The 11,506-nt window shown below is 39.5% G+C and overlaps 1 protein-coding gene across 1 annotated transcript in view; it reads left to right on the forward strand.

Annotated features, from left to right (window-relative positions):
* GLIPR1 (GLI pathogenesis-related 1) overlaps window positions 1–10,499 on the forward strand; it is a 30,388-nt gene extending 19,889 nt beyond the window's left edge. Inside the window, exons 3-6 of the mRNA XM_006871619.1 lie at window positions 4,926–5,038; window positions 6,705–6,790; window positions 10,214–10,240; window positions 10,345–10,499. Of these exons, the coding sequence (XP_006871681.1) occupies window positions 4,926–5,038; window positions 6,705–6,790; window positions 10,214–10,240; window positions 10,345–10,499 (381 nt within the window). The remainder of the gene's footprint in view (window positions 1–4,925; window positions 5,039–6,704; window positions 6,791–10,213; window positions 10,241–10,344) is intronic.
* The last annotated feature ends 1,007 nt before the right edge of the window (window positions 10,500–11,506 follow it).

Genomic DNA, 11,506 nt, shown 5'->3' on the forward strand with positions numbered 1-11,506 from the left:
TAGTTTCCTATAGATTTTAAAAATTAATCCCTTGTCTGATACATTGTTGCAAAAGATATTTTCCCATTCTGTGAGCTCCCTTTTACACTCTTTTGGTGAAATATTTTGATGTACGTAAGTTTCTAATTTTTAGTATGTTTCAGTCATCTATTTTGTCCTTTGTGCAATTCTCACAATGTTTGGTAATCTACGTCTGCTGTGTATTGTTGTTGTTGTTAAGTGTTGTCTAGTCGGTTCCTACCCATAGAGACCCTGTATAGGGTTTCCGAGGCTGTGAATCTTTACCGGAGCAGAAAGCCTTTTCTTTCTCCCATGGAGCGGCTGGTAGTTTCGAACTGCTGACCTTAAGGTTTATAGCCTGATTTGTAACCACTACATTACCAGTGCCATGTATTAGAGCCCTTAAAATTTATCCCTATTTTTTCATCAGTGACCGTTATAATTCTGGGATTCACATTTAGGTCTTTATAATCCATGTTGAGTTGGTTTTGTATATGGAGTGTGATAAAGGTTTTGTTTCAATCTTTTACTATCGATTTCCAGTTCTGCCAGCACTATCTGTTGAAGAGGCTATATCCTCCCTATTCAATGTACTTTGGCCCTTTGTCAAAGATCAGTTGGTTGTATGTGGATGGATTAATATCTAGATTCTCAACTCTGTTCCATTGATCTGTGTGTCTTTCATTGTACCAGTGCCAGGCTGTTTTGACCACCATAGCCGTGTAGTAAAATTTGAAATTGATACCAAACATTCTTGGGGAAGGCTTGGCTATATTTGTGGGACCCAACGCAAAAGAGTAAAGTGGAGTCTCTTGTTCAAAATAAGAAAAAGTGCTGCTAAAATACATAAAGCTTTTGCCTTGCTTTTATCTCTTGGGCTCTGCTCATACTCCACTGTCCCATTGTACTTAACAAAAGAGCAAAGATAAAATTAATATTACGGGACAGTCCACAGTTCTTCTAGAACAAGAACTAGTGTGATTACACAGGTCACCCTGTTCCTAAATTCCCTCTTATGCCACTGACCATTCCTTTTTCAGTCTACTTTGCCAATTGTTGATTTTTCCCCGTGTTTAAGGAGCTCTGGTAGCGTAGTGGTTACCAATCGGGCTATGAACCTTAAGGTCAGCAGTTCAAAACTACCAGCTGTTCTGTAGGAAAAAATGAGGCTATCTGCTCCCCTAAAGATTTGCAGTCTCGGAAACCCTGTACAGGGTCGCTGAGTCAGAACCAATTCCACAGCACATAACCACAACCACCACCCTCTTCATCCCAGGTTCTGAATGACTTTTTATCTATTGTCTTTGTATTCTAATCTACTCTGTTTCCTAATTTATATTTTTAGCCCTAATTTGTCCTTCTGAATGCCAGATGGTTATAGCCAGCAACTAAGTCAATCTTCATTTAGGTGTCTAATAGGTTTACTCTGACTCATAGTGAATTTACACGTGATAGAATAAAGTCTTGTTCAGTTCTGTGTCATCATGACTGTCGGCACATTTGGGTCCATCAGTATGGCTTTTGTGCCAGTCCACTGGACTCAGGGTCTCCCTTTGCCCTCCACTTCACCAAACATGATGTCTTCTTCCAGAAATTGAGCCCTCCCTATGACTTGTCCAGAGCAAGTAAGTTGGGTTTTCACTGGCTAATTTTTGGCAGTAGATCACCAAGCCTTTCTAGTTTTCCTTAATCTGGAATCTCTGCTGAAATTTGTCCCCCATGAGTGATCCTACTGATAATTTGAAATATCAGTGGCATAGCTCCCCACACCAGAGTACCACAGCAGTTACCATAGTATGACAAACTGGTAAGTAAGTGGTGGTAGATGGCTAATGCCCACTGCCATTGAGTTGATTCTCACTCAAAGGGACCATAGATAGCAGAGGTTCCCAGGTTGTAAATCTTTATGGAAGTAGAAACTCTCATTTTCCTTCTGCAGAGCAGCAGGTGGATTTGAACTGCCGAACTGTGGTTAGCAGTCAAGTGTTTATCTTATAGAGCAAACCAGGGCCCCTAGATGTCTAATTGTTGCTGTTTAGTGCCGTGGAGTTGGTTCCGATTCAGCACCTCTGTATATGGTTTCTGAGGCTTTAAATCTTTGTGGAAGCAAAAAGCCTCATCTTTCTCCCATGGATGTGGCTAATGGGCACACACCTATGGAGACATCTTCAAATTAGCATATCCTGACACAACTGCTTACCTGTGCTCCAACTCACCCTCCTCCTTCCCTGGGTTTCCCCACCTCAGTAAATACTGCTCAGGCCCAAAACCTGGGTCAGTACATTTTCCTCTTCTTTTTAGCAGTACCTTGACCAATAGCAAATCATTTTCAGCTTTACATGATCAAACTCAGCAACTCCACTGACACTATCCAAGTAGTGTCTTCTCTTTCTTACACCATTCAAACAGCTTCCAAAATTGCTTACTTACTTATGTTTTTGTTGTCCTCTCAGTTCATTTACCTCTTAATTTTAAAAAATTTAAAAACCAACAAAATTTCCACTGAATCAATTCTTACTTATGGTTTCCCTGTGTGTTAGTGGAACTCCATACGGTTCACTTGGCTGCAATCTTTATGGTGTCATTCATTGTTCAAACCACCAATCTTTATGGTGTCATTCATTGTTCAAACCACCGATCTTTGGGTTAGTTGAGTGCAAACTGTTTTCAACACTCAAGGACTTCTTTATCTCCTCGTAGCTGTTGTTGTGAGGTGCCCTCCAATCGATTCCAGCTCATAGAGACCTTATGCACAACAGAATGAAACATTGCCCAGTCCTACAACATCCTCACAGTCGCTGTTAAGCTTGAGACCATTACTGCTGCCATTATGCCATCATCTTGTTGGAGGTCTCTTTTTCACTGAGCCTCTACTTTACCAAGCATGAAACTCTTCTCCAGGGACAGGTTCCTCCTGATAATATGTCGGAAGTATGAGAGATGAAGTCTTGCCATCCTGGCTTCCAAGGAGCATTCCAGTTGTATTTGTTCCAATACAGCTTTGTTTGTTTCTCTAGCAGTCCATGGTACTTCTAATACTTTTCTCCTATACCGTAATTCAAATGCATCAATTCCTCTACAGTCTTCCTTATTTATTGTCCACCTACCACATGCATACGAAGCCACTGAAAATGGCTTGGGTGAGGTGCACTTAGTCCTCAAACAGACATCTTTACCCTTCAACACTTTTAAGAGATCTTGTGCAGCAGATTTGTCTAATGCAATTCGTCGTTTGATTTCTTGACTGCTGCTTCCATGAGTGTTAATGGTTGATCTAAGCAAAATGAAGTCTTATGACAACTTCAATCTTTTCTCCATTTAACATGTGATTTATTGGTACAGTGGTGAGGGTTTTTGTTTTCTTTATTTATATTGAGGTGCAACCCATACTGAAGGCTGTAGTCGTTGATTTTCGTCAGTATTTTAAGTCCTCTCCATTTTCAGCAAGATTGTATCGTCTGCATATCGCAGGTTGCTAATGAGTTTGCCTTCGATCCTGATGTCATATTCGTCATATAATCCAGCTTCTCAAAGTATTTGCTCAGCATACAAATTGAAATCATACAATGTTGGCACACACCTTTCCTGATTTTAAATCATTCAGTGCCCCCTTGTTCTGTTCAAACAACTGTCTCATGGCCTACGTACAGATTCCTCATGAGCACACATAAGGGCTCCGGAACACTCATTCTCTGCAACGTGGTCCATAGTTTTTCATGATCCACACAGTCAAAAGCCTTGCATATTCTCTTTCAGCCAAGATCCTTCTGATGTCAGCAATGATCTCCCTCGTAAGACGTCCTCGTCTGAATCCAGCTTGAGTCTCTGGCAGTTCCCTGTCTATGGAATATTGCAGCCATTTAAAAATTATCTTGAGCAAAATTTTACTTGCATGTGACTTTATATGGTGATTTCCACATTACATTTGGTAACCATTCTTTTGAATGGACACAAATATGGATCCCTTCCAATCTAAATTGAAACAGGAAAAAGAATTGATCACATCACTCCCTACAAGATTCTCCATGATCTGTCCCCTGCCTCTGATTTCATTACCTACAACTCTCCCAATTCATCAGATCCTTACTCTACCAACCTTCTGTCACTTTAATATGCCAAGGCAATGCTACCACAAGGCCACTTCCCCTGGTGCTCCCTCTTCATTCATCACTGACATCGCCTGAATGTTCACTGAGTGCTATCTTCTCATCGTTGGAGTCTTAGCTCAAATACCTCCTTCTTAAAGAGCTCTTTGGTAAACACGCATGTTAAAGCAGTTACTTTCCATTACCCTACCTTGTTCTATAAGGAGGAGTTCTGGTAGCGTAGTGGCTACAGGTTGGGCTGCTAACCTCAGGGTCAGCAGTTTGAAACTACCAGCCGTGCCACAGGAGAACGATGAGGCTTTCTGCTCCTGTAAAGATTTACAGCCTCGGAAACCCTATACAGACTCGCTATGAGTCAGAACAGATGCCACAGCACACCACAACCCTGTTCTGTTTCTTCACTGCACTATCAAAACCATCTTAGTTTTCATGTTTATTTCATTCACCTCTTAACAAATCCAAATCCAAGTCTTGTTTCTGACTGTATTCTAGGAGTACCTAGAACTTCACTGGAAGTCATTGCCTCCCTGACTAGAATGAACAGCTGCAAATGGAGCACACTACGGTTATGTAGGATTCTTGTTGTTATGTGCCATGGAGTCGGTTCCGATTCATAGCAACCATGTACAGGGTTTCCGAGACTGTAAATCTTTATGGGAACAGAAAGCCTCATCTTTCTCCCACGGAACAGCTGGTAGTTTTGAACTGCTGACCTTGAGGTTTGCAGCCCGATTCGTAACCACTATGCTGTCATATTCTCTGCATCTCCCCCTCCGACACCCCCCTCCGTTAACAATTCTTATTTTCGTTTTCTTTCAGGTTGTTTGGGCAGATAGTTATAAAGTTGGCTGTGCAGTACAATTTTGTCCTAAAGTTTCTGGCCTTGAAAAATTTTCCAATGTAGCACATTTTATATGCAACTACGGACCAGCGTAAGTCAATACCTTTCTAAAAAATATAAATTCCTATTAAAGAATTATTTAATGACAAATCTAGAAAATAACGTATCAAAGAAAATTAGTTATCTCCAACTAGGGATACCAACTCTATTAACCATCTGGTACAATTTCTGTAAGGTACCCTGGTGGCGCAGTGGGTCACATGCTGGGCTGCTAACCAAAACATCAATGATTTGAACTCGTCAGGCATTCCGTCTGTGGAAGAAAGATGAGGCAGTCTACGTAAGATTTATAAGCACAAGATTTACAGCCTTGGAAACCCTTTGGAGCAGGTTCTACTCTCTTAAAGAGTCATTAAATTGGCATTAACTCGACAGCTGTGGCTTTGTCCAGGTCTTTCCAGTAACATGTTTTTACTAAGAAAAGTTCTGCCACTCCCTTAGCACTCCTAACTGCCTTGGCATTTCAAGTAGCAATTCTAATTGTGTATTTTGGGATACACAATTAAACAAATAATAAAGCAGCATATTTTTTTTTTAAATTCTAGAACTTAAAAGTACTTAATGAACGTTGCAAATTTTAACAATACATTCAAATAATGAATGTTGTTTTGGAACTCATCTCTTGAAATTGTTACCAAAATCTTTACTATATATTCTTTTGGATATTTTTCATGGCATAGGTAAGCACAAGAATAAATTTAATTTCTGAAATAACCTAAATTAATTTAGAGCCAAACAAGATTAGAAATTTATATTTTCAATTGGAAATGAGGAATTAATAACATAATGTCTACAAGGGACATTATAACTTTGAAGTTAAACAGTAATTTCAAGTCTTGTTTTTGACTGAATCATGAGCTCTTAGAGCTTTTCTAGTAATCACTGTTCTCACTGACTAAAATGACCATCAGCAAGCAATGTATTGGGAAAAGAAGAATCCATGAACTTAAATTAGAAAAAAAATTTATCTTTATTTTCATAAATCTTCATTCAAATAATTATTTATTTCCACTACAAATTAAAACAGTACTCCACAGTTGTATTTGCAATGCCTGTGAATTTGTATTAACAGTACCTGTGATTTATGCCTCTATCTTTTTAATGCATTTCATTTGCTGTAGATACCGCAAAAGAATTTATGTTCATCACGACTTCATGATTACTATAAATGCGTACTCTGCAGCACCACACCGGAAGCCCTAATACTTAAGGATGTTGTTGTTGCCAAGTGCCATAAAGTTGGTTCTGACTCATAGCAACCCCTTGTAGGGTTTCCGAGGAGAAGCTGGTGTGTTTGAACTGCCAACCTTGCAGCGCAAACTGACCTTGTACTCCAGCACATTCTCCTGCAGCTCCACACCAGAACTCAATACATATTACTATATTACAAGTCACTGAATCTCTTAGAGCCTAGTTTCCATATCTATAAGATAAATCAAAATAGTTTCTTCCCAGGGTTGCCATAATAATTAAATTCAGTGATACAGATTAATATTTTAGTACATAGAATGAACTCTACAATTATTAACACCCTTCCATTTCTGTTTTCTTACCAATCTTCTTTTTATTAATCTCTCGAATCTTTAGACTTCCATCCTGCTATTATTCTAGATTGTTCAAGAATTCATAGTAATTTGGAATTGGGAAGCCCCCCTCCCCGCCCCAAGTCCCCTAATGGACAGTTTTCTACTTTACAGAGGAAATTATCCAACTTGGCCATATAAGAGGGGACCTACTTGCAGTGCCTGCAACAAAAATGACATGTGTTTGGACAAACTCTGTGGTAAGCAAAAAAAAAAAAAAAAAAGTCTACCAAAAATACACTGTAATTGAAACAACTGTAGTTAGGGATGCTAACATTTGCTTTGCTGTAAAGCTGTTTTTATGTGAGTGCTGAGACTCTGTAGGATAAGCACTGACTGCAAATCACAAGGTCAGCAGTTTGAGCTGCTCCTACATTATTCTGCTCCTACAAAGACAGTGCAGAGTCCTGGGGTGGTGCCGTGGGTTAATGTGCTGGACTGCAAAGTCAATTTGAACCACAAGGTTGGTGGTTCAAGCTCACCAGTCGTTCCTCTGAAACCCTATACAGGATCACTATGCGTCAGAACCGACTTGATGGCACTTAACAGAAACAATAACAATAGCAGCAGCCTAATAGGGTTGCCAAGGAGTAACTGGTGGGTTTGAACTGACAACTTTGTGACTAGCAGTCCTATACAGGGTTACTATGGGTTGGAACTGACTCGATGGCACTTAATAACAACAACAAAGACGGTGAAAGCCTCAGAAACCCTATGTAGGGTTACTATGATAACATCCAGGAGATTAACATTGAGGTCCAGTTATAAAAAAGCTTCTGGTCTTGTAAGAGATGAAGAGAAAACACATGCTAACTTGTATGGTATTTACATAGAAATTTCCTGAAACCCTTACTTTTACCTTAGATAACTTTTCATCATCCTTCGGTTTGATCCTGTCACTAATTTCTTATTCACACAGCTAGATTTATACAAGGGGACTTCAAAAAGTTCATGGAAAATTTCATTATCTTTTCTCTATGAATTTTTTGAAGTTATACAATTGTACAGTTTGTTTTATATAAATGTAGAGGTTGTTTTAAAGCATTTTTCCCCATTAACATTGACTGAATGATAGGATTTGCAATTAGACTTAAGAATTTGTTGTTGTATGTGCCATGGAGTCGGTTGCAACTCATAGCGACCCTGTACAGGGTTTCCGAGGCTGTAAATCTTTACAGGAGCAGAAAGCCTCAACTTTCTCCTGCGGAACAGCTGGTAGTTTTGAACTGCTGACCCAGAGGTTCGCAGCCTGATTTTTAACCACTACGCTCCCGGAGCTCCTTAGACTTAAGAATATCTATTGATATTTTATCATGAACTCTGATGTTGTTGTTGTTAAGTGCCATTCTGACCCATAGCGACCCTGTATAGGGTTTCCGAGGAGCACTTGGTGAGCTTGAACCACCGACCTCGCAGTTCACAGGGCTTTGCAGTCTGGCGCATTAATCCACAGTGCCACCCCAGGACTCTGATAGGATAGGGTTAAAGGAAACTCTTTTTAAACAGCCTCCATTTCCAGCAAGGAATGTGGTGACTCTGTACAGTAAACACTAGACTGAAAACCACAAAGTCAGTCTAGCAGCTGCTCCACAGGAGAAAGATGAGACATCCCGCTTCCGCAAAGATTTACAGCCTCAGAAACCCTATACAGTGTTGCTGGGAGTTGATACTGACGCAACAACCTTTAACATCTCCAGCAAATGATAGCAATCGGAGGGAAAAATGTCCTTGTGTTTTTCCAGATACTGTTAGTTCTATACCTGTTATTGTCAAGTGCCACTGAGTTGGGTCTGATTCACAGCAGCCCTATATAGAGTTTCTGAAGCTTTAAATCTTTGCAGGAGCAGAAAGCCTCATCTTTTCCCCAAGGGACAGCTATTGGGCTAAAACAGCCAACCTTGTGGTTATCCTACAGGACCACTGAACTCACAGTTCAATACTGTTGTTAAGTGACATCAAGTTGGTTTCAACTCATAATGACCCTGTATAGGGTTAGTGAGGAGCGGCTTGTGGGTTTGAACCATAGACCATGTGGTTCACAGTCCAGTGCTGATCCTACAGCACCACACCAGGAATCCAGTTAAATACTAGCAAAGCCAAAATTAAGACTGTACAATTATGTTAGTAGTTGAGTATTTAACACTTTATTCTTGCGAACCTTAAGGTCATCAGTTTAAAACTACCAGCTATTCCAGGAAAGTACAGGCTTTGTACTCCTGTAAAGATTTACAGCCTTGGAAACCCCATACAGGGTTACTCTGACTCGAAATTGACTCCACAGTGCATCACAACAAGGACCGAACTGAAAAGGTGACAATTAGAATCTACCCAGAGGCACCTTGGAAGAAAACCCTGCTTATCTACTGAAAGAACACAACCCTTGAACGTCCTATTGAGCACAGTTCTACTCTGAAACACATGGGGTTGCCATTAGTCAGGAATCAACTTGACAGCAATTGCATGTTTTTTAACCAAGAAAAGTTTTGTAGTAGCTACACAGTAATTCACTGTAGAGTAAGAGTACCCAAAGGACCAGCTCCATGATGGGTTCCACCAAAGGCATCCAACAACAGTTGACATAGCACTGGTATGGAGCAGGGTTGGCTGATCATTTAAAAAACAAAGCATCAAGAAGGTGTGCAGTTTATTTCTTCCTAGTGTTCTGACTAAGTCTCAAATTTGGATTTTAGACAATTTTGTAAAAAAAAATTCCTTTTTACTAATGACTAGTCATAAACAACAGAGTCCTAGTGTGGTGCTGTGGATTAGTATGCTGGACTATAAAATCGATTTGAACCACAAGGTTGGCAGTTAAAGCTCACCAGTTGCTCCTTGGAAACCCTATACAGGGTCACTATGGGCCAGTCATAAACAGTATAACTCTTCACAAGAGGAACTTACTTTCAGGAAAGCATTTTAATAAGTTGCTCACATTCATTATATTTAATTCTATGACTTTAAATTTTAAAAAGTTTTGTTTAATTTTATTTGTATTTATTCTCTAGTTATATGTGAACTTATTTTCCATAACCAACACTGATTTAGTTTCCTTTGGAGTCCTTTGTTGTTCTTAAATGCCATCAAGTCGGTTCCAATTCATAGCAAACCTGTTTAGGGTTTCTGAGGAGCAGCTGGTGAGTTTGAACTGCCAACCTTGTGATTCAAACTACCTTGTGGTCCAGTGCTTATTCTATAATAGTGCCACTTCAGAACTCCTGAGCAATCACTGGAGTCTTTAAGTGATGCAAAAGGTTTACATGCTGAGCTGCTCATCAAGCAGTTAGGTGTCTGAGCCTTGGAAGAAAGACCTGGTGCTTCAGGAAAAAACAGTCACTGAAAAGCACAGCTTTACTCTGACACACGAGTATTTGCTATGAGTTGGAAATGAATTGGCAGCAACTGGTTTTTAGTTTCCATTATAAAAAAGCAATTAGATTTAAAAATATTTAGTGTATATAGTACAAAGAATCATGAAAACAATACATGAACAATTAACCTTTGAAAATCACTGCAATAAAGCGAAAATAGGCATTAATGACTGTAAATGGAAAGCTGGCTTTTTAAATTAAAACAAAAAGTCTTATTGTTATTCACCCTATTTTTCCTTTTCCCTGACTTTACAGCTAATCGAGAACGAGACAAAGTCACACGTATGTATATGAATCATACATTATCTCATTAAGATCTATACAAATTATGTCAATGCATTATGAAAATTGTGTCTAACATTTTTAATATTCTGTTTGTTTTATAGGTTACAATTCTCTTCAGTACCCAGACTGGCCGGTGTCCTTACGTAACAGATACACCTCTCTCTTTCTGATTGTTAAAGCATTCACTCTGATCCTGACTGTTATAATTACCATTTTGGTAATGCACAAATACCCTTATTTGGAAATTCTAGAATAAAATTGTGAAAAAAGTTCATATGTAGCTTTTTAAATAATAACAACAATTGGGTATATTTCTAATTTAAAATTTCTAATTCAGGGGGGAAAAAAAGGCATCATTAAGTTTTTACACAAAGAAATTTCTTGACTCTCCATGATAAACTCATCTGTTTCACGTTTTTCTATGAACAGACATTATTTTCAAGCTCCTACACAACTGGTGAGGCGCTGTGGGTTAATGTGCCAGACTGCAAAGCTGTCTGAACTGCAAGGTTGGTAGTTCAAGCTCACCAACTGTGCCTCAGAAACCCTATACAGGGTCGCTATGGGTAGACACCGACTCGACGGCACTTCACAACAACACAACTGGATCTTCAGTAAGTTAGCCTGTCTTCACCTTAAGTTTATAAATCTATAATAAGTGAACTAGATTTACGTGATTTGAAGTCATTCTAGGGGCCATCATTTTCAGTTAGAAACATTTCTACATTATTTGTCACCAGGTGCTTCCACTCTTAACTGTAATTTTTCACCCCTCTAGCAAAAATAGTGAGGTTGTCCCAGGATCAGGCAGTGTTTCGTCCTGCTGTGCATAAGGTCGCTATGGGTGGGTACCAACTCGATGGCACCTAACAACAATATTGTAACTTGGGAATCCTGGTGTGGCGTTGTGGGTTAATGTGCCAGACTGCAAAGCTGTTTGAACTGCAAAGTCGGTGGTTCAAGCTCACCAGCCGCTCCTCAGAGGCCCTATACAGGGTGGCTATGGGTCAGAAATGACTCGATGGCACTTAGCAGCAACAACAACATTGCAACTTTGCTATCTCTCTTCTCTGCTTTACCTCTCACTGGATTTAAGATAGAATGGATTGTATAATCTTGGTGTAAAAACTAAAATGTTTACTTGCTACCATTAAAGAAGAGATAATACTGAAAATTTATACAGTAAGAAAGGGGAGGGTCAGTGAAAAAGAGGAACAACTTCAACAAGATGGACTGACATGGTGGCAGCAACAATGGGCTCCA

This window comes from Chrysochloris asiatica, unplaced genomic scaffold (genome assembly GCF_000296735.1).
Source record: "Chrysochloris asiatica unplaced genomic scaffold, ChrAsi1.0 scaffold00170, whole genome shotgun sequence".
In the NCBI taxonomy this organism is placed as follows: domain Eukaryota; kingdom Metazoa; phylum Chordata; class Mammalia; order Afrosoricida; family Chrysochloridae; genus Chrysochloris; species Chrysochloris asiatica.